Genomic DNA, 27,757 nt, shown 5'->3' with positions numbered 1-27,757 from the left:
TCTGTTTGCTTATTACTGATTCGTCTTACTGTTTATTGTATATGTTAAATCGCTCCATGTACAGCACTTTGTATGCAGCGATGGCTGTTTGAAAGTGCTCTATACTTGACTTGTTTTGTAACTTTAAATCGTGTGTGCCCGCGCATGTGTGTGTTTGTGTGCGTTCGCGTGTACAACAGCCTCGCCTCATCCTGGGGTCCTCATCCTTGCCAAATTGTGAAAAGGTTGGTTCATTCTGACGCAGTTTGGCCCAAAACGTGCCTACAATATTTGGGGTATGTATAATGCACATATAAATGTGTGGATAACAGTGCGTGTGACGGGGGTCACGTCCAGCTTCCCGCCTTAGTCAGGGCAACCAGGGAAGCTGGTGCCACACTGTGCGCTGTTGCGTCACTTCCGTCATAATTTGACAAGCTTAACGTATCACTCCGTTACATAATATACAGTAAGTTCCTGTATGTGTGTGTTAACCAAAATTAATGGTTGGTAACGATCCATTGCTGAAATCGACTGCGAGCTAATTAACTTAAGGCGCGGAAAATTTGGAAATTCACTCTGTCCTCTGAGTGTGTTCGGCGAAGTCGAGTGTGCTCCCCTTTCATTAATTTCTGAACACACCCAGCACTTCTGCACTGTGCAGCGTGTCCCCCAGTCGGAGCGCCGTGCCTTGCAAAGTCTTTGGTTCACTTTGAATCGCTATTCACATTCCTAGATATTGAACTTTTGAGCTAAATAAACAAATATATTTTGTATTGATTTAAAAAAAAGAAACAAATTACATAATGCTGAAGTTGGTCACACTGGTAGTTGCATAAAGTTTAAAGGGAACGTTAAAGCATTTTTTCCTTCATATTCATAGCTCTATGAAGCCCAACCAGTCTAAAGATGATCGTCTGATCAACATTGCCATTGCGGAATATGAATTAAGCATCAAAATCCATCTATTTTTATCCATTTCAGGGGGCAGGCATTTTGCCTTGTTTATGCCACTTACTGGCGACTGGAAATGCCGAAACCGTGTCCAAGAGCTCCGCATGCAAACATCACCTGACCAAATTCAGAAAACGGTAAGCTGTAATTGGTCATCAACCTCAAAGTGAGACTATTCTCTCATTTTCTCACCTCAGCCTCAGTGAAAGGCCGGCTTCAATCAGAGGCTACACCTATTGAAAGGGGAAAGCATCACTGTGAGTCTCTGCCAAGAGAGTGACAGTGTAGGAGGGCGGGAGCGGGATCTAAGTGTGGGTGCGCGTGTCGTCATCACACACAGTGCAGAGCAGAGCGCCCACCCTCTCTCGCTCCTTCTGTTCTTATACTGCATCCCAACCGTCCCCTCAGCCAGCTTCCATTGTTGCCCGCCTGTATCCAGCAGAGGTTCCACATTCGGGTAGTGAGCTTCCTCACACACTCTCTGCAGAGCCAACATAGACAAGTACGAGCTTCAGGATGAGTTTGAGCTTCACGCCTGCCTTGTCTCTCCTTCTTCTTCTCAACTGCGGCGTAAGCGCCGTCCCCTCCCCATTCCAGCTGGCTCCGGACACCCCGGCACCGGCCGAACCCACGCCGACCTGGACTGCGGCTCAGTTGGACCCCTGCGAAGGTCAACCCTGTCTCAACGGTGGGCTCTGCCTGGCCCTTCTGTCTCCAGGCAGGCCAGAGGACACCTGGGATTACACCTGCACGTGCGGTCAGGGCTTTGCCGGACGCAACTGTGAGGTCAGTGGCTAACTTGTCTTCATTTTTGGGAAAGCAATGGTAAAGAACGCTGATGTTTAATGTGCACTCAGACAAGAAAAGAATCATCCCTGCGTTCCTCATTTGGGGATCTTGTCTTGTTCCCCAGAGGTTAAAAGTAATCAGCAGCGGACAGACATCCAAAGGAAACGATAACTACGATGTGGCCCAGTGGCAAAAATGGAATTTGCCACCCCTGACGTATTCAAAGTTGGTCCTCCATTACATTGTAATGTTACAACAAATTCAGTTTGAGATTTAGAATTCGTCGAAAATTGTGATCTGCAAATATTTACGTATCCAACAGTTCAGTTCATGTTCAGAAAGGATTTGGTGGGGGAAAAAATATGTAAAATTGATAGAAAAATGGTGAGGAAAGAATCTAATTTTGTTTCAGAATTTCTGCCCAAATGAAAAGACAATTCACCAAGAATTTGGAAGTCGGCCTGATCAGATCGCCGTGCCTTGAATTTGTCACCTGTGAAGTAAAATCTTCTGAAACATGTCTACTGTAGTTAGTGTACAATAGTCACAGTACTACTTACAACATTACAAATGCACTATTTCTTTATGGTTTGTTCCTAGCATAAGTGTACGACTGTTTTGAACAAAACACTCTCATGTACCTGGGAAGGTCAATTCCTTGTGAGTTTTACGTACCTGGCCAATGAATCTGATTGTGATTCTTGTTCTGTGGCAATTAATTAATTTGCCATGAACAAAAGCAAAATTATTTGCATGCGTACTGTGGCAGCACGAGCTTTTTATAAAGGGGCCACGTGCCATTATGGAGACATGGAGGCAAGGGGCTGCGTTGCTGTGGCAACAAGAGCGAAGAGCGCCAGCACAAATGCTCACTTGAGTTTTTTGTGTGTGTGTGTGTGTGTGTGTGTCATAAACAGATAGCATTGCATCACAGTATATATTGTTGAATGTTTTAAATAAACGGTAAGCCACAAATGGTCGTCGAAACACTCCGAGTAGCCTGATTAGATTCTGCCAACATGGAGGACTATTATGTTAAAGTGAAAGGGACGCTCTCCACCAGAGATGGGCAACTGGTGGCCCGTGGGTCACATACTCTATGAGTGGCCCCTTGTCACCCCCCCCACAACCCCAAAATAAGCATGTTTCCTCTACTATGTATTATTTTAAGTTGGATTATCACCAAATTGAGTTCTTCAACTTAATGTTGGTTTGCTGTTCAGCAGTCTTGTGCCATCCTTGAATGTTTTTTTTTCTCCCTTTTTTTTGCGTATGTGAGAGCCCTCGACACTGGAATAAAAATAGTCACATTATTGTGGTTATTTTTGATTGTTCATATCTTTTGTCGTTTATGCAAAGCTGGATCTTTTATTTATGCGTTGAGTATGTGATGTACGTCGGTTTATTATAAAAACAGACACATACACATATTTTATCCATATTTAAAATGGCATTGTTGTCAGACATCGGTTTAGGAGGAAGCATGTGCCCCCCCCCCTCAGTCGCACTGATGAAATATTGTGCCCCCCCTGCTGTTGACACAAATTTCTTCTTTTCTTCCCCCTAATTTAGTTATTCACCTATTTTCTTCATTCTTACTTGTCAATTTATTGCATTGAAAGAAAATCTGGAGATATGACATTGGACGGCATTGTGTTCCCCATGCCCCCCCGCCCAAAAAAAACCCCAAAACATTCCGGCTTCATTCAGAGCAATTTTCTCTCCATCCCTGTTCAAGGTCCCAAAGAATTTAAATCTATTGTAGATGATTTAGGGCGAGCAAGGGACTACTCCTGAAAATGTCACCCCATAAGGTGATTGTGAGTGGGGGCATTGGGCAACATTGGGCCCCGGCCATTGGAGTGTCCTCACCACTGAATGATCTGACACAATTGTCCAAATGTGTTGTCATTGAGCCGTTGCCCAAATATTTTGGCTCTTCTACTGGATTGCTGCTGTCCACTTGAGCTCAAAATGAGCGGACCACGGCTGCTGCTAGCTGAATAGAATAATCCGCCGCGTCTATGAGTCATGCCAAGGCCAAAGAGAGCAACCACGAGCACCGCAGAGGATAAATGAGTCTGCTGCAGTGTGACGGAGGAAAGCTGCAAGGTGAATGGGTGAACTTTAACCGACTCACCAACAGGTGGCAGCCGTGAGACCATTTGGATTCCTTTGAACGAACATGAGTAGCATTTCTTTTTTTTAATGACAAGGTATCCACGATGCTTGTCTCTATCACTGACACCTGCAAAATGAGGCATTGAACAAGCAAGCCAAAGACAAGCGTCTCTCCCCTGTCGTCCCGGTTTCATTTCTCAGAACAGAGGAAGCAGCTGCAGTTAGGTTTGGTACCTCTGCGGCTACCAGTTGTCATCTGCTCTAGCATGGTGCAACAATATGCATCCCCCTTTTATTAGCTCATGAGCTCATGGCCAACACAGACCTCAAGTTGAGCTCAACTAGACTCATTGATTTTTGACCCCCCCACCCCAACCCTCCTTTTCCTCTTTCCATCCCTTCACCATGGAAACTGGAACAGCCCTCAATTGAGATTTGCTGAATGACTTGATTGGAAGAGTTCAGTGCTGCTTTTCATCTTCTCTTCCTCTGCTTGATGGACGTTCCGCAGAGGGAAAATGGCTAGACAACCTAAAAAGGGGAAAAGAAACTAAATTAAAAGATAACTGAACAAACTACCGATTGCTGTCAGGCTGCTGAATAAAAATAATAACAATAATAATATTAATAATAATTAAATTATGTGATGTGTGTGATGTGAAAAACAATTGTAAATAGCACTGCGATTTATTTTGAATTTATATTGCACTTAATTGAACGGTGTTTTTCGTTTTTTTTTCTTTCTTCTTTCTACCCGCATTCTTGCTGCTGGAGGCTGTAAATTTCCCCAGTGTGGGACAAATAAAGGATATCTTATCTGATCTTATCTTATCTTATCACATCTGGCAATACACTGAACAAGATGGATAACCCAAAAGTTGTATAATTTGGATTTAAACAGGAATACTTTGAAAAATATGTCTCCAAAGTTGCATAAACTTCAGAATTTGAAGCGCTGTCGCGAGCATCAGATAATTTTGTGAATCCATTGAATGCTTTATTGAGTGTTTGAAGATTCACTTCCAATGAGTTTTGCTTTTCCTTAATTCAATGGGCAATGACGGGAGCATTTTCTAGCAAGCAGCCGTGACCGTGTTTATCTTGAACTTTCTTTACGGTTGATGTCAAAACTGTTCTTGTGTCAATATCAATTTCCACGTTTTGTTATCGGGTGTTAATGACGTTTTGTCGTTGCGTGTTCACGAACGCCAAAGTATCCCCGGTCTCGGTCCATTCCTCAGTCTCCATGATATTAATTATGAAAATGACACGATAATAACAACAATCAATCAAAAGTCTATTATAGGGAGCTCATCTCACCCGATCATTCTTCAATATGAGAGCTGTACTACTCTTACAAGTCACGTTTCATCTCGAATGTTAATATTTCATTAACTCGTTAAATATTTTGTACTGGGATTCCGATTTTGGGTGTAAAATGCCTCTCTTGCTGAGAGTTAGCGCAAGAAAGAGTTTGACTTAAATAGTTGGTTTTACATAACAAAGCACCGTACTGTTTGGCCACATCATCATAATAGGTTGCACTTTTTTTCTCGAGTTGCATTATTAATTGACAACTTTTGAAGTGCTGCTATTTGAAGAAATGGTACACTTGCAACCCGCGCTTGTGTGTGTGTGTGTGTGTGTGTGTGTGTGAGTGTGTGTGTGGTAGTAAATCGTGCTGCGTCCAATTAAGTGAAGCTCATAGTCCTGTCGTCTCTGAAACTCTTTGCTTGTTAGTGAGTGGAGTAAGACCGGAATAAGAAAAAAAAACCCATAATACTTGCTTACTTCTTATAACAAGAGGATGTCTCTTTGGTGTTTGCTTCACTCTAACGCCTATTTATATGTTCTATAAACAAACAATGTGAAAAATAGCTCCCACCGTTATTACCGTTGCACCGCACGCGTTTGCTTTATAGATGAGCGGACTAGGGAATCATGATTTCCATTTCACACATCAGCTGGACTTTTGATCTGTTAGAAGTTCAAAAGGAGAAGGAGTTGATTTGATGCTTGTAATGTGTGTGCCTATCGACTGTATACTGGAGATAACAGGCTGAATTGTTGCCATGGTGATTACAGACCAGCTACTTGAGTATATATTGGTGGAACAGTTAGGACAGCCCTCAAATTGTGTTCGTGCTTGCATTGCTCTTCTACAACTGGGTTTCATGGAACAACAACAAAATGCATGTTTATTGCCGTTTAAAGTTAAAAGGATCTTTTATTCTCTCTCTTTTTTGTACAACCTCATAGTACTTGGTTTAGACATTAAACAGTGTTGCACATGATTACATTCTCTCCTCTCTATTTTGCCTGTGTCCCTCAAAATGAAGGAGTAACATCTTTCCTAATATTGAACTGAAAAATGGTACATCTAATATTTCAGGGATAATGCAAAAATGAGGATTTTTATTTTTTATTTTTGGTCCTGTTCGCATTCCCAGAAAAGTATGTGCAATTAGGTGCTGCAGCCCAGCATTATTAAAATTTCAACACAGAGCAGGCCAAAGGCGTAAGCAAAGGAAGCACCTCCTTGGGGCTCTGCTTCAATACCGTACTAGCAAACAAACACGGCTGAGAAGTCATTATTTATCATACTATCCACAGTCATGTTTAATCACTGGTAAAGAAACGCAGACAAATTCAGAACCGTGCCCGACACATTCATAATGTACTGTAAATAAAAGCTCAGCAAAATATTGCTTTTTACACATTTGCTTCTAGTTTTATGACCAAATTCCTCAACTTTTTATATATATATGTATATATATATATATTTTGGTGGGGGGCGGGGGTCAACAGGTTTCCGATTTGTTTGTTCCGTTACATAATTATTGCTAGTTATATAAGTACATACTGTACTGTTGAAGTTTCCAAAAATAAATAAATCTGATTACATTCTTACAGTTAATACACGATATACACATTTCTTTGTGTTACTTTTAGTAGACCGAGATTCATTATCCCAACTCAGAAGTTGATGCATAACTGTCTCCGGTGGCCCAGTTCTCAGATTCACAGCTTGTCTGTGAAGTCGATCTTGCAAAGCATGACTCTAATGAAGGCAACTGTAAAACAAGCCGGCGCATGGAATGTTGGTATATTGTTACGTGTCCTTAATATCTCTTTGCTGCAAACAATAAACGCCAGCTAAAGCCATCAAATCCCTTTCGGACCAACAGAGCGGCTCCAGCAGAGTCAAGCGCCGAGTTGTCTTCCGCCTCCGGCACTGCTGCAGACACGATGATTAGCTCGTATTAACATCTGCACCTACGCGGGAAGACGTCTGTTGGGGGTTGGAAATATACTGATGAAAAAGTGGAGAGATCCAGTACAGTATCTGACACTTGGTCGGTCCGCAGGCGGGTCTGTTGTTTTTCCACAAATTACCGAGTAATTCCACAAACATGGATGTTTTGGAGATGTGAGGATTCCATCTATAGCGCCAGTGTTATTGTACAAAATAGCTAAGTTTAACAACCCAAGTCAGTTGCGACTTTGTAGCTAAGCGCTTTGAGAAAATTAATGGATACTTTTGTCATTCTCATTTCATTTGTTGTAATATTGCACCAAACACACAAACGATCATCCTGGTCAGGGGTTACGTCAACCAGGTTAACAGTGTATGGGAGTCAAAAACACAATTGAACTCTGCGTTTGACCTTTAAATCATCATTTTGTACCTCTTCAGCCAGAAAGCTGCTGGATGAGAGTCACGGTTCATGTCCAAGTGCACTCTCACAATATGAGGCCCAATTTGGAACACCGTGTCTCTGTACCACTTCGAAAATCTCCATGGCAACAGACTGATGACGAGCTCGGAGCTAAAGGATCAACAGCTGGGAAGTACGGAACACCAAGCAGAAAATATTAGAGCATGCCGTGGTCCTCTTGTGCTGGAGACAAACAAGGGATACGTCCATATTTAACTTACTGGCCGGTCAGCAAGTCAGCTTCTTTGTCTGATCCAGTTTTCCTTCAAATGTTGCCGCATGCGGCGATTTGCCTCTCTCTGGTTGCCCTGACCACTTAATGAGAAGCTACATAAAGAGGAGATACATCTTATCGTGTTTTGTCTGACAAAGGTTGAACAGGATGTTCTATTCCCCCCCCCGGTGTGCGCATCTGAGACAAACTCAACGTGGCAGCAGGAGCAGCTTAAGAGCCAGTTTTTGCCCCGTGAAGGATTGCTTCTGATCTGAAAGCATGCCATAAAGCATATGTGGAAAAAGATAAGAAAACACTTTCATTTTTGCACCAAATCACTTTTTCTCTTGAGCCAGCACAGTAGCCGTCAGTCGCTGGCGTCACCTTTTCTCTCCGCGGGGATTTTCTTTTGTGAGTGACTTTTAAGTCATTGTGTAATTTGCTCATAATTCTTTATGGGGGGCAATCCTGAAATGTTCGCAGTTTACTAGAGTTCGCTCTTACCTCCACTCGAAAGGTTAGCTTTACAGATGCCGTGTTTGTGCTGAAGGCATCGACCATGACTGATCGTCGTAAAAGTGAAAGTAGCAATACCATGACAAAAAAAATCATTTAAATAAAATAGAGAACACGGTACTCATTACAAATGCTGATTATTAAATGTACATAATGTGTACAAAGTGCTACGGATGTTACAAATTTTGGTCCAACCAAAGGATAGAATAACATTTAGGATGTCGCTTTCGCATTGTGAGGACCAGGGTTATAATAATTTTGGATGCAGTTAGTTTTTATTTGTTATGGACCTCTGTTTTTTAAATTTAGTTAGTTTTCATATCACATAGTTTCGTTTCACATCATAGTTTTGAATGCAAATAATATGACATATAAACATAATCGGCGGCCCGCTAGTCCAGTGGTTAGCACGTCGGCTTCACAGTGCAGAGGTACCGGGTTCGATTCCAGCTCCGGCCTCCCTGTGTGGAGTTTGCATGTTCTCCCCGGGCCTGCGTGGGTTTTCTCCGGGTGCTCCGGTTTCCTCCCACATTCCAAAAACATGCATGGCAGGCTGATTGGACGCTCTAAATTGTCCCTAGGTGTGAGTGTGAGTGCGGATGGTTCGTTTCTGTGTGCCCTGCGATTGGCTGGCAACCGATTCAGGGTGTCCCCTGCCTACTGCCCGAAGACGGCTGGGATAGGCTCCAGCACCCCCCGCGCCCCTCGTGAGGATCAAGCGGCTCGGAAGATGAATGAATGAATATAAACATAATCAAACGACATGTCAACAATAAATTGATCAATAACTAGTTTTGAGAGCAGCGGCTAGTAAGACCGTGTGTTCCAATATTGTGAAATTTATTGTAAAAGAGAGATTGGTAACAAAAGATGCTTACAATGATATCTCAATGTTTTTAAAAGACGATGATCAATTTTTGTATTTTAGCAAGAAACATGAAGTCGATGCACATAATTTGCTTTCGTGGGTCACGTAAAAATGATGTGCCGGGCCAGATCTGAATCGGGCTGGAAAAAAAATAAATCAGTAATAAAAATCTTAGCAACCACGTGTACACAAAGTAGCGTAGCCAACATGAATGGTACAGAATGAAGAGAAAAGCAATTCCATTTTATTGAATTAGAAATGAGGTTGTCAATGTAGGTCAGTGCTTCTGATCGAGTTGAGGCCGGCAAAGAAGGCCTTGCTGCTGACTAATCCAGGACATAACGTGCCTCTCGCCCATAGTCATCTGAGATGGACTGCAGTTCTATAGAAAATGCATGCTTGCACGTTAATGCAGTATGAAGGGAGTAATATTTCACGTGACTGTTTTTATAGCACTTGGCAGAGGCGTCAAGCTTGTTATGTCCATTGCAGCAGGGGCGACATCCGAAAAAGAAACGGCACAGCCGCTGAGTGTTCTCACTGTACAGAATCGAAGCATCATGTGGACAGATGAGTTGTCACAATAATGTGGCCTCTCTGCGTATGGGAGTTGGAGCACCGTCGTATTTCCCTGCACCCGCGTCAAGAGCGCGTTCCAACAGAACCGCCTCACTTGCCGTGTGTTATCCCAATATGACTGACAGGTTTGTCCAAATCCCTTTGGGTGCAACGGTGGTAACGCCTTATACGTGTACTTGGGTTAGAAATAGAAGCTCGTAACACCCCTTCTCTGAAATCGCTCCCCAATCGCTTAGCATTCCCTCCTCCCCTTCTCATTATCACCCATCAACGGGCGCCGTGTCAGGGTGAGCGTTTGGCATGATGTTGATTGTCTTGTGAGCGATGGTGTCTGGCAATCATAGCCGTTCATCGCCTGTTTGTTCGACGACAGCACAGGGACCTTGCTTTAAAGTTTCAAAGCCTCCTCCGGCTGTGTGCTAAATTATTAATGACGCATCCAAAGACATGAAAACATTAAGTAAAGTTGAGAAGACTAGAAACGACTTCTCAAGCGTGTTCGTTCCTCTGAACGCTCCAGTGCGGCCTCATTATCATTTATTCACACTTTGGGGCAAAATTGAAACCTATTAAGGTAATCTGCATTGCTTATGTGGGCTCACTGGAAGCGCATTTTGAAAAACCGAGTACCTCCTTGAAGCCACTGCGCAAAAAGGCAAAGGAGTTTGCGGTGAATGGATGCTGGATGCTTTGATGTGCAAAAACAGACATTAAAGGCTTGAAGACAAAAACACGTCTGTCCGTCTCGGTGCCTTCTCTTCTCCCGTTCGGCTCGAGAGACGTTCAAAAACCGCCTCCGAAAAAAAAAAATTAACGATTACTTCAAAGACACTATGAAAATCGAAAATAATGCACCAAAACAGAAAATCAAGTTAGGAAATCACAAATTAAATGAGGAGTTGGGGGGGGGGGGGGTTGTGAACACAACGCAAAGCAATAAATAACAGTCCAGTCTCTTACATATGAACGACAGTAAGGTAAAAATATCAATTCCACATACAACTATAGTTTACGTACTGTTGTAGAAGAGCTGGACCACCTCACTCAAGGATGAGCAGAGCAACGTGTACTTGATTATAATATGCTCATAACAAGAACCCAAATCACCAACATTGATGTAGTACCAAACACTTCTAATCAAAGTGCAAGCCGATGTCAGTCGCCAACTCACGACTGAGACACAAGTGGGAAAACTGAGTGATGAACTACAAGAGTGCGTGTCGGTAAAAGGGATGGCACTGCATCACGAGGCATTTATTGCTGGGTGGCTCTCGAACTGACAGAGGCAATAAATCATTTTAATAGGAATGTGGGCCTGATATAATGTCAGGATATTGCCTGAATGGTCAGACTTCAAAACAATACACGAACCTACCGCAGAACACCGATGCAAAATGAAGCAAAATCAATTTTCTTTGTCGAACTTCACGTCACCATTCCCTCATTGAGAAAGATGAAATCCACATTCGGCTTGACTGAGAGACGATCTTTAGGAAGAGCGATCGATCGCACGTGCACATTTCTCCTCTTCCGTCAAGCAGCATCTTTGTGAGTGCGAGAAGTTGAATATTTTAAGCAACTCGTGACCTTTATACGTTGCACCTTTCCTCGACCTTTGTGATATTCACCATCGGATCGGGGGCGATATAGGAAAAGACGGTGCAATGTTCGGAACGTATCACATCTAAGCCGAAACAGCACATATCGATATACTTGACTGTTTCAAATATATTCCTGTCAATTTTTCCTAAAGACTGTTTCAAATATATTCCTGTCAATTTTTCCTAAATGACGTCATTACTCCGTTTGAAAAGACTCGCCTTGTTACTTTGGTGAATCCTTACATAGAATACAATTCAAATTCTATGTATTTTTCTTCAAATCCAACGGTCAACTTTTAAAATGTTCTTCCGTGTTAAAAGTGACCGAGATGCAACAGGTTATACTTCCTAAAACTCATCAGGGATGTAGGAATAATTTTCCAAACATGAACAACATGAATCAATATGTTTTGTTATCCATTCACACCCCCATGCATACATTGACACTTCTAAAAATGCCTTCAACAAAAAGTGTTGACCGTTACGGGATACAGATTTTCCGTTGCCGTTTATTACTATATTATATACGTTTATTAATATAAATATTACCGATTTGTCTTACTGTTTATTGTGCATGTTAAATGGCTCCATGTACAGCACTTTGTATGCAGCGATGGCTGTTTGAAAGTGCTCTATAAATACTGTTGACTTGACTTATTATTATCAGGCGTCCTGGTTGTTGCCTGTTGACACCTTGAGAGAGGGTGGTAGAGTTGGAATCCCAGATGACGTAAAGAAAGGGTTGTGTCACATGTTTCTTTTGACAGCATGATGGGACTCTGGCAAACATTGCCGCAAGCAGATTGGGCGAGGGCGGGATAACAACACGTTGCCTGTTGTGCTTTGGCCTAATTGTTCCCATTCGGTCCGTAACTATGGGAACTCGCTTGCAGTTATGGAGGTGTAGAACAAATTCAAGGCAACCCGCGGAAAGATTTCATGAGCCTCACTCAGCTTCAACATACGCAGGACTAGATTTAGGATGTGATTGTTGCCTCTACAGATTTTCAGTTCTTACAGTTCTTTGTACATAGACAAACGTACGAACTTACAGTTACTCTGAGTTCAAAAGCATTTGGACGAGGACATATGTTATGTCCTTCTATACCACCACAGCCTACTTGAAATAAAACAATTAACTTGCAATGAGGCTATAAGACTATAAATCAAGAAATGGACGATTGACATAATTCTCAATATAGTCAAGTAATTTTGAATGCGTGGAACCCATCGGACATCACCAGAGTTTCTTCCTTCGGGATGCTTTGCCTAGCCTTTTCATGCTCCTTTCTGGTATAATAATCGAGCTCGATACATATTTACAACTTATCTGAATTCATTGAATGAGCCTGTTGAATGAATAGCCACAAGAAACATTGACATAACATGATCGTGTTTGATGTGGTATGCTTTGGACTCAGAGCGCTTCTTTTCACTCCAAATGCTTTTCTGCTTTCATCATTCTGATACAATTTCTGCTCTTTGGTCTGGGAGGCATTTTCTTATTTTTGTCTTGACCCCCTGAGAAATGTGAGTTGAATTTCCCCTTGAAGGACAAAAATTAGTAACAGTAAAAAAAATAAAATAAAAATTGCCTGGACTCTATATAATATACAGTAAGTAAATTATGACGTAGTACTGTGTATGAAGTTATTCATATGTTGTCTGTGGAAAAATCAATGTTTTGTATGTCATTCAGTTTCATTAATATATTTTGAACGTGCTGCAAGTAGAATAATGAGGTTAGGTTCAGCTCTTTTTTTTATTATCTGATGCTAATAACACCACATGTGGTCAAAACCAAGTAGCTGTTTTGAACCCATATCACACACATACACCATTAAAAAAAATACATATTTAAAAATGATCTCCAGTACGGTTGCTAGGGGACTTGGTCCAAACATCATTACCATCATATCTGTTCAGCCTCTTCTCAGGAAGACACATCCCTCATGATGGGATAAAATCTGTTTTGTATTTAAATCACAGAGCTGAGAAGTTACTTCACTCAAATTATTTTGATCCTTTCAACCAAAGAAACACAGACACCATGCTGTCAGGCAGCTTTGTAAGCGCTCCTTTGTCCTAACCTTCAAGAACCATGCAACCACACATTTGCTTCAAATGTGCTTAAATATTGATGAAGGGAACCAGCATGACGGCTGTCAGGAGGCATCTATCTCATTGCACTGATTATGCCAATGTGTGTGTGTGTGTGTGTGTGTGTGTCCTTATTACAGTACTTGACTTTTGATCCAGCCAGTGTCAACCACTGTTATCATCAAAAAACAAGCACTGTAATCAACAGACGCAAACAACTGCAAATATCACTAATTGATAATGTTCATAAACGGTACTGATGGGTTTCAAGGCTTCAATTTATTTGTGGTCTATTTATCCATGATTCCATTTTTATGTACTGATGCTGTTCAGAGTCAGGTTTGATGAGATTGTTTCACAAACACTTTTATTCAAATGTGTATGACTCTTCAAGTACATTTTGCATGCCAGGGGAAGTATACCTGTCAGTGCGGTGATGTAATAGTAGTCAATAAAAATCAAATCTGAGAGTGTATAAGATAAATTTCAGTAGAACACAATAAGTAGCTTCCCCCCTGTTTTTTTTCTGCCCCCTCCAAAACAAAACCTTGTCCTGTCCGACTGCTTTTTAACTCATTCACTCCCAAAGACGTTTTTAAACGTCTTTTCAGACTTGGTCCAGAATTGGCTGGTACTCAATGAGTTAAATAAATAAAATAAAATAGTCCAGTGGTTAGCACGTCGGCTTCACAGTGTAGAGGTACCAGGTTCGATTCCAGCTCCGGCCTCCCTGTGTGGAATTTGCATGTTCTCCCCGGGCCTGTGTGGGTTTTCTCCGGGTGGTCCGGTTTCCTCCCACATTCCAAAAAACATGCGTGGCAGGCTGATTGAACACTCTAAATTGTCCCTAGGTGTGAGTGTGAGCGTGGATGGTTGTTCGTCTCTGTCTGCCCTGTGATTGGCTGGCAACCAATTCAGGGTGTCCCCCGCCTGCTGCCCGAAGACAGCTGGGATGGGCTCCAGCACCCCCGCGACCCTAGTGAGGATCAAGCGGCTCGGAAGATGAATGAATAAAAAGGCATACGGATCCACCATTTTGCATGCTCAAGCAGCTGAACAGGACAGACAAAAAAAAGAAAAAAAAATAGTCGTTTGATAACATCGTTGGAGATAATGATGTGTGACACCCTGGACCACAAGCGTTGTTTGCTATACTGAGCGACCCCTTTTGCAGTCAACCCACAGTAATGCTATTGAAACTTTTACTGGCAAAATTGACCAAGCTTAGTAGGCAAAGTGACAAAGCTGAAGATGATGTTTTTGTTCCGCCTCTCACCAACAGTTGTAACTTCTATTTATTCCCCATCATTTCAGTTTTTCACAGACCCGTGTTCCAGCAGTCCTTGTCTCCATGGAAACTGCAGCCTGCACATTGGAGAAGCGGAGGGGGAGCCGACTTACACCTGCGAATGCAGCGAAGGCTACGAGGGGCCAAAGTGCGATCAAATCGTACTGGCTGTGGCTGAATGGGAACCTGTCTCCCCCTCAGCTCCTGAACCGGCCACCCCTGTCACCTCCACAACACCAGCCGCCACCCAACCACCTCACCCAACCAGCGTGTCCACCAGCCCAACATCGGCAACTCCCACCCTGTCACCATGGCAACCCAAAACTGGGCAGCGGGTTCTGATGGTACTGTGGGAGGCGGACAGGGTGAGCTAAATTTCTCCTGCAATTGTTACTACAGTTAATTTTAGGGTCTGTGAATACGTAATCATGCGGTGTGTGTTTGTGATTTAGGTGACAGAGGGTCTGCACTGCTCGTGCCCGGAGCTGTGTGAGCTGACAGCATCGCTGACTTTATCTCTGGAAGTGCCAGAGGAAACGGCTGTGAAGTAAGAGTGCCAAGAAATGTTCTATCAAACTGAACAAAATATGAATTACTTGCTCTATAGGCTTAGAATGAAGCAATATATTTGAAACGCTCCATTGCTTTCAATAATGTTACTCACTCTTGTTTGTCAGGAATGCCAACAATAGTTGCATACGTAATATCCATAGTGAAGGAAATAAAAGCAAAACACCATCCTTTGTCTTGACAGATACAGAGATGAATAGATTCATAGGTCAGTAGATCAATACATTGATAAAGAGCTGCCTGCAATCCCTTTTAAACACAAGTAGATGATTCATTCTCGCACTCTGCGAACACCTAGCTGTCCTCAATTCATTACACTATTTCATTCCTACATCTTTAACGTGCGTAAGTCAGAACACACTGTCGCCGCCAATGAAAATCCAGTAATATTAGACACAATTATAGAAAGTCAATATTTACTTGAAAAACATTTCCAGGCTACGCAGACTGTGAAATAATAGAATGGAAATCAGGTAATAAAAAAACTGAAAGATATTCATTGGTATTTCTTAATTTGTGCCTGTTGTACCCATGAAAGGTCATAGGTCAAACATAGTGTGGGTAAACCAAAGAAGCCCACGAAGAAGAGTTTTAATTTTGAAATTTACGGTTTTACAATTTACCGTGGTTACATTTTCTGTGTGCACGTATGACCTATAAAGACATTGTCTATATCCCGAATAGATAGTTTATGACATTTTGAACCTGGAACGACAAACTAAATTCAAACATTGTATTCGACTTTGGATGTTCCACCGTATTACACATTCAAGAGCGTTCCCATCTTTTCAGCATGCGTGCTCATAAAAAAGTGTTACGTTCCCGTGAGTAAGGTCAATAAATTATGCAGAAGAGTCAATGAGATGAGGAGCGTCCTTGATGTTGTCCCTCATTACAGCTGCTGAGTGGTGAGTCAGTTCATGGTTTGAAACGGGGAGTTATGAAGTGAGAGCGAATCAGCTGAGACTGCTTTGTTTTTTGTACAATGTCGTTCGATGGAGGGGAGGTGCGGGGGGGGGGGGGCGGGGGGGGCAACTAGTCAGAGACCAAAAGCCATTTTTTCTACAGCGGTACTGCAAAGAACCACATCATACACATGAGCATACATAGTCCAAACTTGTACTATTTCCTTTTCTGAAATGTTCACTAATATTTTGCCGCTCCAACAGGTTGGTGGTAAATGCCGATGGGGCTCCAGTGCTGTGGCGTGTGAATGAAGAAGGCTTCCAGCGTTCTTCTTTTATAAATGGGTCCAAAATGTGGTTCCTGCAGGCCTCCAATGGGCTGGTGATCCCTGACCATGCGTTGCCTCTGGGCCAAAACTATTTCCTCAGTAAGAAGCTCTTTTCTCTTCCACTTAAAACACGGAAAACTTCATGGTTCCATCCATCCATCCATCCATCATCTACCGCTTATCCGGGGCCAGGTCGCGGGGGCAACAGCTTTAGCAGGGAAGCCCAGACTTCCCTCTCCCTAGCTACTTCTTCCAGCTCTCCCCGGGGAATCCTGAGTCGTTCCCAGGCAAGCTGGGTGACATAGTCTCTCCAGCGTGTCCTGGGTCTTCCTCGGGGTCTCCTCCTGTGGTTCATGACCGGAACACCTCACCGGGGAGGCGCTCAGGAGGCATCCAAATCAGATGCCCAAGCCACCTCATCTGGCTCCTCTCGATATGGAGGAGAAGCGGCTCGACTCTGAGCCCCTCCCGGATGACCGAGCTTCTCACCTTATCTCTAAGGGAGAGCCCGGACCCCCTGTGGAGACAACTTCATGGTTGTATTACTAAGTCATAAGATGATGAGGGCAAATATTTTAGGGAAAATTTTAGGGAAACGAGAGCACTACAATATGATGATGGGACCACTTCATCAACAATAGCCACTCTGATCAGAAGCAGAAAATGAGTGGCACACAATGTCCATCACCATCAATATCACCCAAAATGACATCTTACTTTAGTCAGCATTCATATGAATGCTACAAAGTAAATAAAAGCAGAGTTATAGTCCCTGCTTTAGTTTCATCTTGGTGCCAAGCAACAATGACTTCAATGAAAAGAATTAAGAGGGGAGGGGAAGTTTGAAGGTCAAGCTTGAGGACAAAAATGAGAAATATCAATTCAAATACGCATCCTCGAGATATGAATCACACATAGACATGTTGAGTGGGAAAATACGTGCCAGAAAAGAAGGAAGAAGGAAGCACAATGACGATGCATTTCTGGCGCACGTCATTTGATTTCAATTTGTCTGTTAGAGTAATTTGCTTTGACTCTACACTTTCAACACGGTCATCTGGGTTGGACATCATTCAATCAGAAGGGAACGCAACAAAGCATTGATCGGTTCGAGTTTGCATCGTATGCATTCCATCGGCGGTGTTCTCACAGCCGATTGGCCCTAAAAAGGCCATTGATGTGCACTAAGGGTCTATTTTTATCCCAGTGCCTGAGTAGCTGTCTCTTGTGATTGAAGAGGCTGTAAGATGTGTCTTCAACTTCAATGCTTTGAGAGAGACATAAGGCGCAAACTCTGTTTTGGTTCACACCGAGGCCACTCCTTGATCTACAGCATGACTGTCCAACCCCCCCTCCCCGAAGGCCACATTCAGAGAAACTGTATCGGTTTTTCCCCCCTTGGAAGGTGTGATCCAGGTCGATGCCCCCACAGCACCAGAGGTCACCCTGCGTCTCAACCTGACAGTGAAAGCTAGCAATTGTGTGGAGCCTGGCAGCAGCTTCAGTGACCCCCAGTGCTCGGGCAAAGGCAAATGTGTCACGCAGCCCTCTGAGGTAAGACGGAGAAAATAGAACAGTTCAATTTTTTTTTAAAAAATCCAATTTTACGAATATATTCCAGACCGGGGGAAAAAAAAAGACAACCTTCCCCATTGCTTATCTTGATTGCATCGGACTTAAAATAAGCCGATTGCACAGTGTCAAGAAATATGCCGCAGCACCGTCTCAATAGTTCTTAATCTTTGTGGTAAAAGCATGCCACTAAACACCTGGGAACTGTTTTAAATAATAATTACAAAACGAAACAGGTCTCGTTTCAATTTCTCTTGAAAATATTTGTTTGCAGAGCACCTTCTTTTGTGAGTGTGATGACAGTTACACAGGAATCTTCTGTGAGGAACTTGATGCCTGTCAGCACCGCCCTTGTCGCAATAATGCCACCTGCACCGATGTTCGGCAGGGTGGCAAAGGACACAACTTCACGTGCACTTGTCAACCAGGTGTGTGCGTGCGTGCAAAAGTGTGTGTATGTATATATGTGTGTGTGTGTCCATTTTTTTATCCAGCCTGTGTTGGATCAAAAATTGACTTAAAACAAGGCCTAAGGAAGCAACGCCCTGAAGCATGAGTTCACCATTACAGCAAATCGGTGCCATTTGCTTGTTCTATTTTATTTTATTTTATTTTATTTTATTTTATTTTATTTTTTGCCCGTGTGCAAAGGGCTCTCGTGCATGAAAATTATAATTCAAGGATGGCACAAACCTGCTGAAGAAGAAACCAACATTGGGTGCAAGAACTCATTTTGTACTCCCCCGCCCCAAAAAACCCCCAACTCATTCAACATCAGAACATTATATTCAGGTACTATAGTATGATTGTCTTGCTTGTCATTCAGTCGCCTGCAAAAATGATTACGGTAGGCCGACTCACGTCATAGTATGGGGGCAGTATACAAGTGCATCAAACCCATGCCTGCCATCTAGTGGTGAATAATAGCATTATTTAACCAAACCACCAGATCTCGATATTTTACCTTATTTTTGTGTGACTTAACTCAAACCTTTTTGATGTCGGGGAGACTGACTTAAAGTAACATCGCTGAGTACTTTATTACAATAATTTGCTATCATATATAAATGATCAAACTAATGAGCAAGTGTCATCAATGAATCTTTTTCAGGTGGTGTCAATTCACTGTGAGTAGTATGGACAAGTATCTTTTCAAGGCTTGCAGGAAATTATTGAGATGACTGTGTGTCCATTAGGTTACGAAGGGGAACGCTGCCAATTGCTGGTGAACCACTGCCTCTCTCAGCCCTGTGAGAATGGAGCCACCTGCTCCAGCAGCCTGGCCGGACCTACTTGCATCTGTCCTGAAGGTAAAGTGCTGCGCCGCGTGCACAAAAAGTGTGTTTTAGACATACGAGCCCAAAATTGGGGTTAAACGCAGTAAGTCATCTGATCAGACTTGGGATTTGCAACCACAGGGTCATAATTTGAGTATGGCTGCAGAAAAAACAAAACACAACTTTTTTAATGGGTCAAATACGTTGAAACAAAATGTTCACTCTGAATTGGCAGTTCTACACTTCCATAAGAATTAGTAATAGTGTTAATGTGGTGAATGACTTGAGAGACGCACTATACCGGAGGTCAGAAACCTGTGACTCAATATATGTGGCTCTTTAGCGCCGCCCTAGTAGCTCCCTAAAGCGTTACACAAAATGTTTGAAAATGGGGGGAAAAATGTTTCATGTGGTTTCTGGAAGAGGACAAACATAACACATCAGCAAGTGTTGCCTTCATTATAAGTCTTATGTAAGGCTTTTGATTTTTGTTGCGGCTCTAGAGAATTGTTGTTTTTTTTGGTCCAATATTACTCTTTCAACACTTTGGGTTGCCGACCCCTGCTCTATATATATTAAAAAAAAAACGATAGCAAGGGAGGCAAAATGCTCAAGTTTGTACTGAAAGGTGCAATGTGTATCTTGTTTAGGAAGCCAGCAATTACTGCATGTGTGATAGTGTCATACATGTGCATTTCAATTTACTCTTTAACAGCAAGTCTTTCTTTCGTAAAATTAAGAAATAGTGGAATCGACTACCAGTTGTTGTTGTTTTTTCTTGAAGATTCTCTGCCGTTTCCACCCTATATACGCCACATATCTGTGCCACTGAGACACTTAATTTAAACCTCCTTCCTCCATCCTAATTAGGTTTCATACCCTTAATGACCTGAATCGGACTCTCTGAGGAAATCTGTGACCGCAAAACCTTTGCCGAAACAGCGGTTCTCAAGAACACACTGTGATGTGATTAAGGCTTGACTCAAGAATGAGATGCAAGCGTTCCAATCGGTGAAATAACAGTGGACGTCGCCATTTAAAACTGTTTTATTATAACCCCAGGTCATTTGAATTTCTTACAAAGCGACTCTTTTTAATATGTGCGTCTTTTCAGAGTAAGTGCAATCCATTCTAACGTTCATTCCATTGTGTTCAAGTACAATCCAACTTTTCAACATAGCTTGCTTAAATGGACCGATTCCCTTGTTCAGAGGATGAAATCTGTGTCGCCATGATAATGATGATGATGATGATGATGATGATAATGATGATGATACCGCCAGTTAGAACCAGCAGGGCGGGGGAGCGAACGGGCCAGCTAAATTTAAACCGTTAACTTCCTTTAAAGTAGGCCGGCTCGACTGCCAGCAGCAGGATGACACAAAATGTTCTGTGCACGCTTTAGCTTTTTCAGATGATACGCAACCTACAAATTAAGTCAAACCTACAGTACGTACGATGAACTTGATCTGAAGGTTGTGAAAAAATAGCTCACTTGGAACAAAGAGGGCCAAAAAGAACAAAGCGAGGGCTGTGAGAAAAGGACAAATGTTTGTGGGAGTGACATGCAGAGAAAAAGCAGAAGGAGGACACTTAGGATGACTGACCGAAAACACGCGGCTTTGTTTGTCTGCTGCAAAATTTTTCTCGCCCTTGTTTTGGTCGACGATAAACATCCTCTCCATGCAGCAAATTAGAGATTTCACAGATGCATGAAAGAAGAATCGCTTCATCGGCACAATACAATGTGCATTTCAGAAACGCCAGTGTCGGGATTTTCTATGTTCTTCACCGTAAATCGCAGCACAAATCGTATCAGGTTGCTCGTTTGAGCAAGGAGCCACATCAGATTGGAAAATATTGATTGTGGATGTCCCGCTAACCATTCCTCACTCTAATAGTATGACATTCAATTGATGACTGAGATAGAATTTGATCTGATGTCTTTATATCATTTGCACAATATGAGTTCATGGACATTAAAGGGCAAGTCAAGTCTAAAATGTATAATATTATATTCTCTGTATCCTCACGAGACAAAACACAGTACTGTATTTTGATAAATATTGTGTTTGTCGAATATGAATTAAGCAGGAAAATGCACCTGTTTTTATCTATGCCAGGGGGCGGCCATTTTGTCTCGTACTACCACTTGCTGTGAGACTGACATCACGGCGCCTAAGGGCTCAAGTAATGACTGTGAAGGCTCACCTGTTTTGTAGGCGCTGTGATGTCATTTTCAGTCGACAACAAGTTGCTCTACGAGGCAAAATGGCTACTCCTTGAGACGGATAAGCGCAGGTGGATTTTTCCATAAATGCGATATGAATCAGGATACGGTATTGTCTTTAGTGTTGTGAAGAAAACTTGGCAGCCTCCTTAAAGTCTCTTATTTATTTTATTTTTTAAAGCAACCATAAATAATCATGTAAAGGCATTCACCCTGGTTTTCCCCCCCATGTATAAAACGTTCTTGTTTTTCTCAGGTAGGTATTTATGATATGTGGTTACACTTAGGGACTAGCTTGATACATCCGGTCTGTGTTAACATGGAAATTATTTTTAAAAATTATTGCAGAACTGGAAGCATCCAAAAAAGGCTGTAATGTGAGCTATTATTTGATATTGTTTGTGAATTTGTCCCCCCCCCCAAAAGGTCAATTGTGAGTAATAAGTAACCCACTGAGTGGTTGTTGAAAAAATATATCCAGCCATCCATTTTCCGAACCGCTTGATCCTCACTAGGGTCGCGGGGGGTGCTGGAGCCTATCCCAGGTGTCTTCGGGCAGTAGGCGGGGGACACCCTGAATCAGTTGCCAGCCAATCACAGGGCACACAGAGACGGACACGGTTAACAAATTTTGACATTCAATGGCTGCGAAATGTAGCTAAAATGATATAATGCAAACTATCTCATATGATAAATAGCTACTCTTTGTGCTGATGTCTTATTTTAATAAGAGGTGAGAATTTTTAGCATTTTCAAGAAAATTTGTGACATCAATTGAGGGGATATTGACAAGATAATTACTGATCACTTCCTGATTACTTATATTCAAAAGATTGTTTTTGATGCAAGCTCCTGCACTAACCGCTGCATTTTTGACCCTGTCCCTCTCTTTATCCCTGCCATCTCCTTAAAACCTTTCATGCAGGATATCAGGGACCCACATGTGAGCTGAAGGTGGATCCGTGTGCTTCTGGGCCTTGCCACAACAATGGAACCTGCTCCCCTGAGGGTCCCAGCCCTCTGGGCTTTGCCTGTAGCTGCACAAGCGGTTTCACCGGCCCCACCTGTGCCCAGTTGGTAGATTTCTGCGCTTTGAATCCCTGTGCCCACGGAGTGTGTCGCAGCGCGGGCAACAGTTACAGGTGTCTTTGCGTCCCAGGTGAGATGCATTCTGAGCTGTCACATGCAGTGGTTTGCCATTCGTAGTATCCACTTTTTGGCAACTCGAGTCAAGTCATGTGACTTGAGTTCTCCACCACTGACAATGGTGTGTGCAGAGTTGGTGAGGACTGGGAGTTTGTGGATGGATTTACAGCAGACGCGCATCCGTAACAGTTTTGAAAAACCTTTCGGGTGCCCCCCCCCCTTTCCAATTAATACATCTAACAAGCAAACATCCATTGTATATGCAGCAGTTTAAATTCTTCAATCTACTCTTTCTTATTCCAGCTTCTCTCTCTTTTGACCTTCATCCTTTTTTCCTTTTCAGCCATTTACCTCACCTCATTTCTCTGTCACCCTCAATTGTCTGGTTGCCAGGGTGAAGCGGTGTCACAAAAAAACGTGTGTGTGTGTGTGTGTGTGTGTGTGTGTGTGTGTGTGTGTGTGTGTGTGTGTGGAAGGGGGAGGTTATTTTTTGGACGGGACTATTTACCGGTTGAGCAGATTTGTGTTTTTTGCAATCAAATACTGCTCTAGCACGACTGGTAAAAACGGAGATCCAAGATTAGCATGCTAGACATCACGATGAACACACGAACATGGCAAAATGCACGTACGTATGCACAACACGCACGCATGTCTGAGGTGCACGGTGTGCGGATGGTGTTATTAGCGAAAGCTAATGGGGAGCTAATATATGGAAGGATCCATCCTCCAGCTTCCTCTCATCTATCATGTAATGACATGCAGCCAGCAGGCTTCCCCAGTGACAGTAGAAAGTCTTAAAAAGGCAAGTGACATTTCACTGGCATTTCACTGAAACGACTCGAGAGGCCCGAACTGCGCTCCTCCCTATATTCGCTCTCGCTACCCCCGGAAATATGTTTGTCATCATCCGGGGGAGGCTTTGCACAAACCTCCAAGGGCCGTGTACACTAACTGAAAACGGATGGAAGCATATTGTTCGAGATTTTCCACAACATTGGTACTGTGAGACCTACAAAGTTGACGCACCGCATTTGAAAATGAATGGACTCTCATTTTGGGGGGAACAGTTTATGCTATTTTAACCCTTTGAGGGACAGCGGTTACTTCAGTGGACAGTTTATCAAGTTATCAGGTGATATCTTATCATTATTTGTGCATGAAAGCAAATACAAGATGGTGTTTTTTTTTCTTTTGTGTCCTACTCAGGCTATCACGGCTTGTACTGTGAGGAGGAGTACAATGAGTGTCTGTCTGCGCCCTGCCAGAACTATGCCACCTGCCAGGACCTCATCAATGCCTACGAGTGTGTCTGCACACCACAGTTTGAAGGTATGCCATCACTACACATGATTGATTCATACCACGACTCGTTATTGATTTTATTCCATCAAAGGCATCGCGCTAAGTCTTTATTTGTGTGTTTGTGAAGGCAGACACTGTGAAATTTTCAAGGACCCGTGTTTGAAAATGCGCTGCTTCAATGGAGGGCACTGCGAGAGTTCAGGACAGAATGCTTCCTGTACCTGCCCACCCGGATACACGGGTGAGTGCTGCTACCGGTTGGTACTGTGAACAAATAACTGTTAAGCCTGACGTGCGGAACCCCAGATGTGATATAAGGTAAAAAATAAATAAATAATCAAACTTTAATGCTACCCGATAATAAGAGGAATGTACACGTTTGGCCACTCTGTGTTTACCCTGGTTATATGATTATCGAGAAACGACAATGACCGGTAATACAAAATGACTTTTCCTTGACAAAATAATCTGAACACAAAAACTTTCCTGCCAATCCATCCAGGGGAGCGATGTGAAGTCGACATCAATGAGTGTGAGAGTAACCCTTGTCATCACGGGGGCACTTGCATCGACCAATCACATGGCTACACTTGCCACTGTCACCCTGGCTGGGTGGGGCCTGTTTGTGAGATCCGTAAGTCAGCTTGTCAAAAATGGTCTTGTTCAAGAATTAGGGAAAGAAAAAAACGGACTCAACTTAAACTTATGTGTGTGTGTGTGTGTGTGTGTTGCAGACCTGCAATGGAAGCCGCCGCACTCGGAGGAAACTCTTCCCAACATGCCCCGCCACTCCCTTTACATCATCATCGGAGCGCTGTGTGTGGCCTTTGTCCTCATGCTCATCATCCTCATCGTGGGCATCTGTCGCATTAGCCGCATCGAGTACCAGGGTTCCTCGCGCCACGCCTACCAGGAGTTTTACAACTGCCGCAGCATCGACAGCGAGTTCAGCAACGCCATCGCCTCCATCCGCCACGCCAGGCCAGTCAATGCGCTTTTTAGCCAGCAAGAGATTGAATTGTGAAAGCGTGATAAATGAATAAAAATAAAAATTAGCGCCGGCCCGGTAGTCCAGTGGTTAGCACGTCGGCTTCACAGTGCAGAGGTACCGGGTTCGATTCCAGCTCCGCCCCCCCTGTGTGGAGTTTGCATGTTCTCCCCGGGGGCCTGCGTGGGTTTTCTCCGGGTGCTCCGGTTTCCTCCCACATTCCAAAAACATGCGTGGCAAGCTGATTGAACACTCTAAATTGTCCCTAGGTGTGAGTGTGAGTGCGAATGGTTGTTCGTTTCTGTGTGCCCTGCGATTGGCTGGCAACCGATTCAGTGTGTCCCCCGCCTACTGCCCAGAGACAGCTGGGATAGGCTCCAGCACCCCCCGCGACCCTAGTGAGGATCAAAAGGCTCGGAAGATGAATGAATGAATGAATAAAAATTAGCATCACACATACACATTCACAATAACACCAAACCTAGATCACTGTTCAGCGGTCAGTGAGGTTGCACACCCTTACGTGCCCATATCATATCAATCCCAGCACAAACTGTGGATGGTCTACACGGCAACACCATTTCCCATAATGCATGATTGATTTTTAAATTTTTTATTTTTATTTTTTTGCTTGCAGATTTGGCAAGAAGTCTCGGCCTGCCATGTATGACGCCACTCCTATCAACTATGAAGACTACAGTCCCGATGACAAACCTTTGGTTACCCTTATTAAAACGAAAGATTTGTAAAACATGCTTGCACCCACGTACACATACTCCACAGGCTAATAGATAGGAAAAGTCAGTCTGAATGTAAAATGTAAGAACAAAAAAAAAAGATCCCAAATTATGTCATCTTTAGATTAAAAGGAACAACTATGGAATTTGATAGATCTATTTTCCTGTTAATCTTCACGCTAAAGGCTTTACTGTAGCATAAGCGCAGCACTGAGACGGTGATGAGGAGCAACTCACCTCAATACAATACGTCCAGATTTCTAGAGCTCAAAATAACTACAAAATAATGATGTCTGCACACAACTCTCTTTCTTTTTGGCCACCTGTCAGGGTCTGCAACTTCGCAGTGTCACAAACCTGACGGCAGTCGGCTGGGTTGTTGCAGGAAATAGATATCACCGCGTACGCTGGATATTTTTATAACGCAAGTCAATTCTGCAGTAGGTTGCCTTACTTCACGCATGGTTAGATTTGTTGTTCATCTCTCCCCTCCGTAGATGTATTACTCTGTAAAGACTGTGCCAAATATTCTTTTGTGGTTGTTCAACACGTGTAAGAATATTACATATTTAAGGGTGATTTTTTTTTTTTTTTTTAGTAATACCTAATCGTCTTTGTTCTTTAACGTGCAAACTTCTCACAGTTGTATTAATTGTCCAGATTGTGTATTTGCTAGACTTCTGTGATCCTACCATCCTGCTGTGCGTACGTCAGTGAACCGTCGGGTAGACAGTTGGTATGATCGTCAGTGCAGTTTACGCAATGTGCTCTACCTGTTTTCTATTATACAACACTAACTCACAGTCTTGATCGTAGAGTATGGTTTCTTTTGCTGAAATGACCCCTAGATATGCATTCAACACTTATTACTTGTGTTCCCTACGTTAAATAATTAAAGTGAACCATGTCCGTCAAACGTCATGCCTTGAGTCATTTGACGCGCTCAAACAAAAAGCCAGATTTTACATTCACCGAAGCATTTTGCCAATGAAATTTGTAGTTTACTTTTGTATACGCAACTGGTCAATGTGAAGATGAAATTAGCCTGAGTGAATGTCTGTGTGCCACCTTACGAGGTCTTTGACACCAGACTCAACAGTCGGCTGTGGGTCCTTTTATGGAGTGTTTGTCACGTGAAATAGCCTCAGTGACCTCAGGCTTTATCCAGATGTTCCCTGTGTAAACAGCTCTCAACATAGACAGACTGCGACTTCAGACACGTCGCTCAAGACACCTACAAACTATTGTTTTCACACAACACTGCAGCATGTTATTGGCCGTTTTGACCTTTGCTTATTATCAGAGTTAGAGGCCCCGTTAATGGCATTTGACTTGGCCTTGGTGTGAATGTGTGTGAGTCGGGCAACATTTCAAGGTGATTCAAATTGTGTGTGGTCATGATTTTTGAGTTGCCATTTGCTGCATCCAGAACATGTAGAAATATTGAAAATGAAGGATCAAGGGTTATACTCAAACTGTATTATTTTCATTCATTTGGACAAAATAATCCAATTTGGAGTCAACAGAAGAATCTGCAAACAACGTCCCCCACTAGTCTTGGTGTGACCTCTGCTAAATAGTCCATTAGTCCAATATTTTCTGTCCTATTGACCAACAAGTTAGCAACTTGCATAATTAGATTCACCTTGTGACCACTAACGTTAGTCCTATGTAGCCAGATGATGTGAGTTTGTCAAACTGTCCTGAGGCCTTCTGAAATAGCAGCAATTAATGCAGGCGAAAATAAGTGCATAGATTCCTGGATTACTGATGTACAACAGAAATGTGTGTGAGAAGAAAAGTCACTGGTAAAAGCAGGAGTACAGATTCAAGTCATTTATTAAGTAAAAGTAAAGGAAAAAGAGCACAGAATCCAAAATGTAGTTAGCTAATTACAATTTTAAAAAATACATTACACTTGTGTTTTTTTAACACTTGAAGTTTATGATTTTTAGCATGGCACAAGATAC

At 42.8% G+C, this 27,757-nt stretch overlaps 1 protein-coding gene across 1 annotated transcript; it reads left to right on the top strand.

Moving 5' to 3' along the window:
- The first annotated feature begins 1,172 nt into the window (after positions 1–1,172).
- On the top strand, positions 1,173–26,703 carry dner (delta/notch-like EGF repeat containing). Its single transcript, XM_052077900.1, has 13 exons — positions 1,173–1,719; positions 14,755–15,093; positions 15,181–15,275; positions 16,468–16,631; positions 17,938–18,086; positions 18,379–18,532; positions 19,301–19,414; positions 22,537–22,770; positions 23,967–24,089; positions 24,190–24,303; positions 24,565–24,696; positions 24,797–25,043; positions 25,688–26,703. The coding sequence occupies exons 1-13, from the start codon at positions 1,450–1,452 to the stop codon at positions 25,797–25,799; spliced, it is 2,247 nt and encodes a 748-aa protein (XP_051933860.1). The 5' UTR covers positions 1,173–1,449; the 3' UTR covers positions 25,800–26,703.
- The last annotated feature ends 1,054 nt before the right edge of the window (positions 26,704–27,757 follow it).

The sequence above is a fragment of the Hippocampus zosterae genome, chromosome 10 (genome assembly GCF_025434085.1).
Source record: "Hippocampus zosterae strain Florida chromosome 10, ASM2543408v3, whole genome shotgun sequence".
NCBI lineage: Eukaryota > Metazoa > Chordata > Actinopteri > Syngnathiformes > Syngnathidae > Hippocampus > Hippocampus zosterae.
Note: the sequence above shows the minus strand (reverse complement) of the source record. Positions and strands in the feature narration are given on the sequence as shown.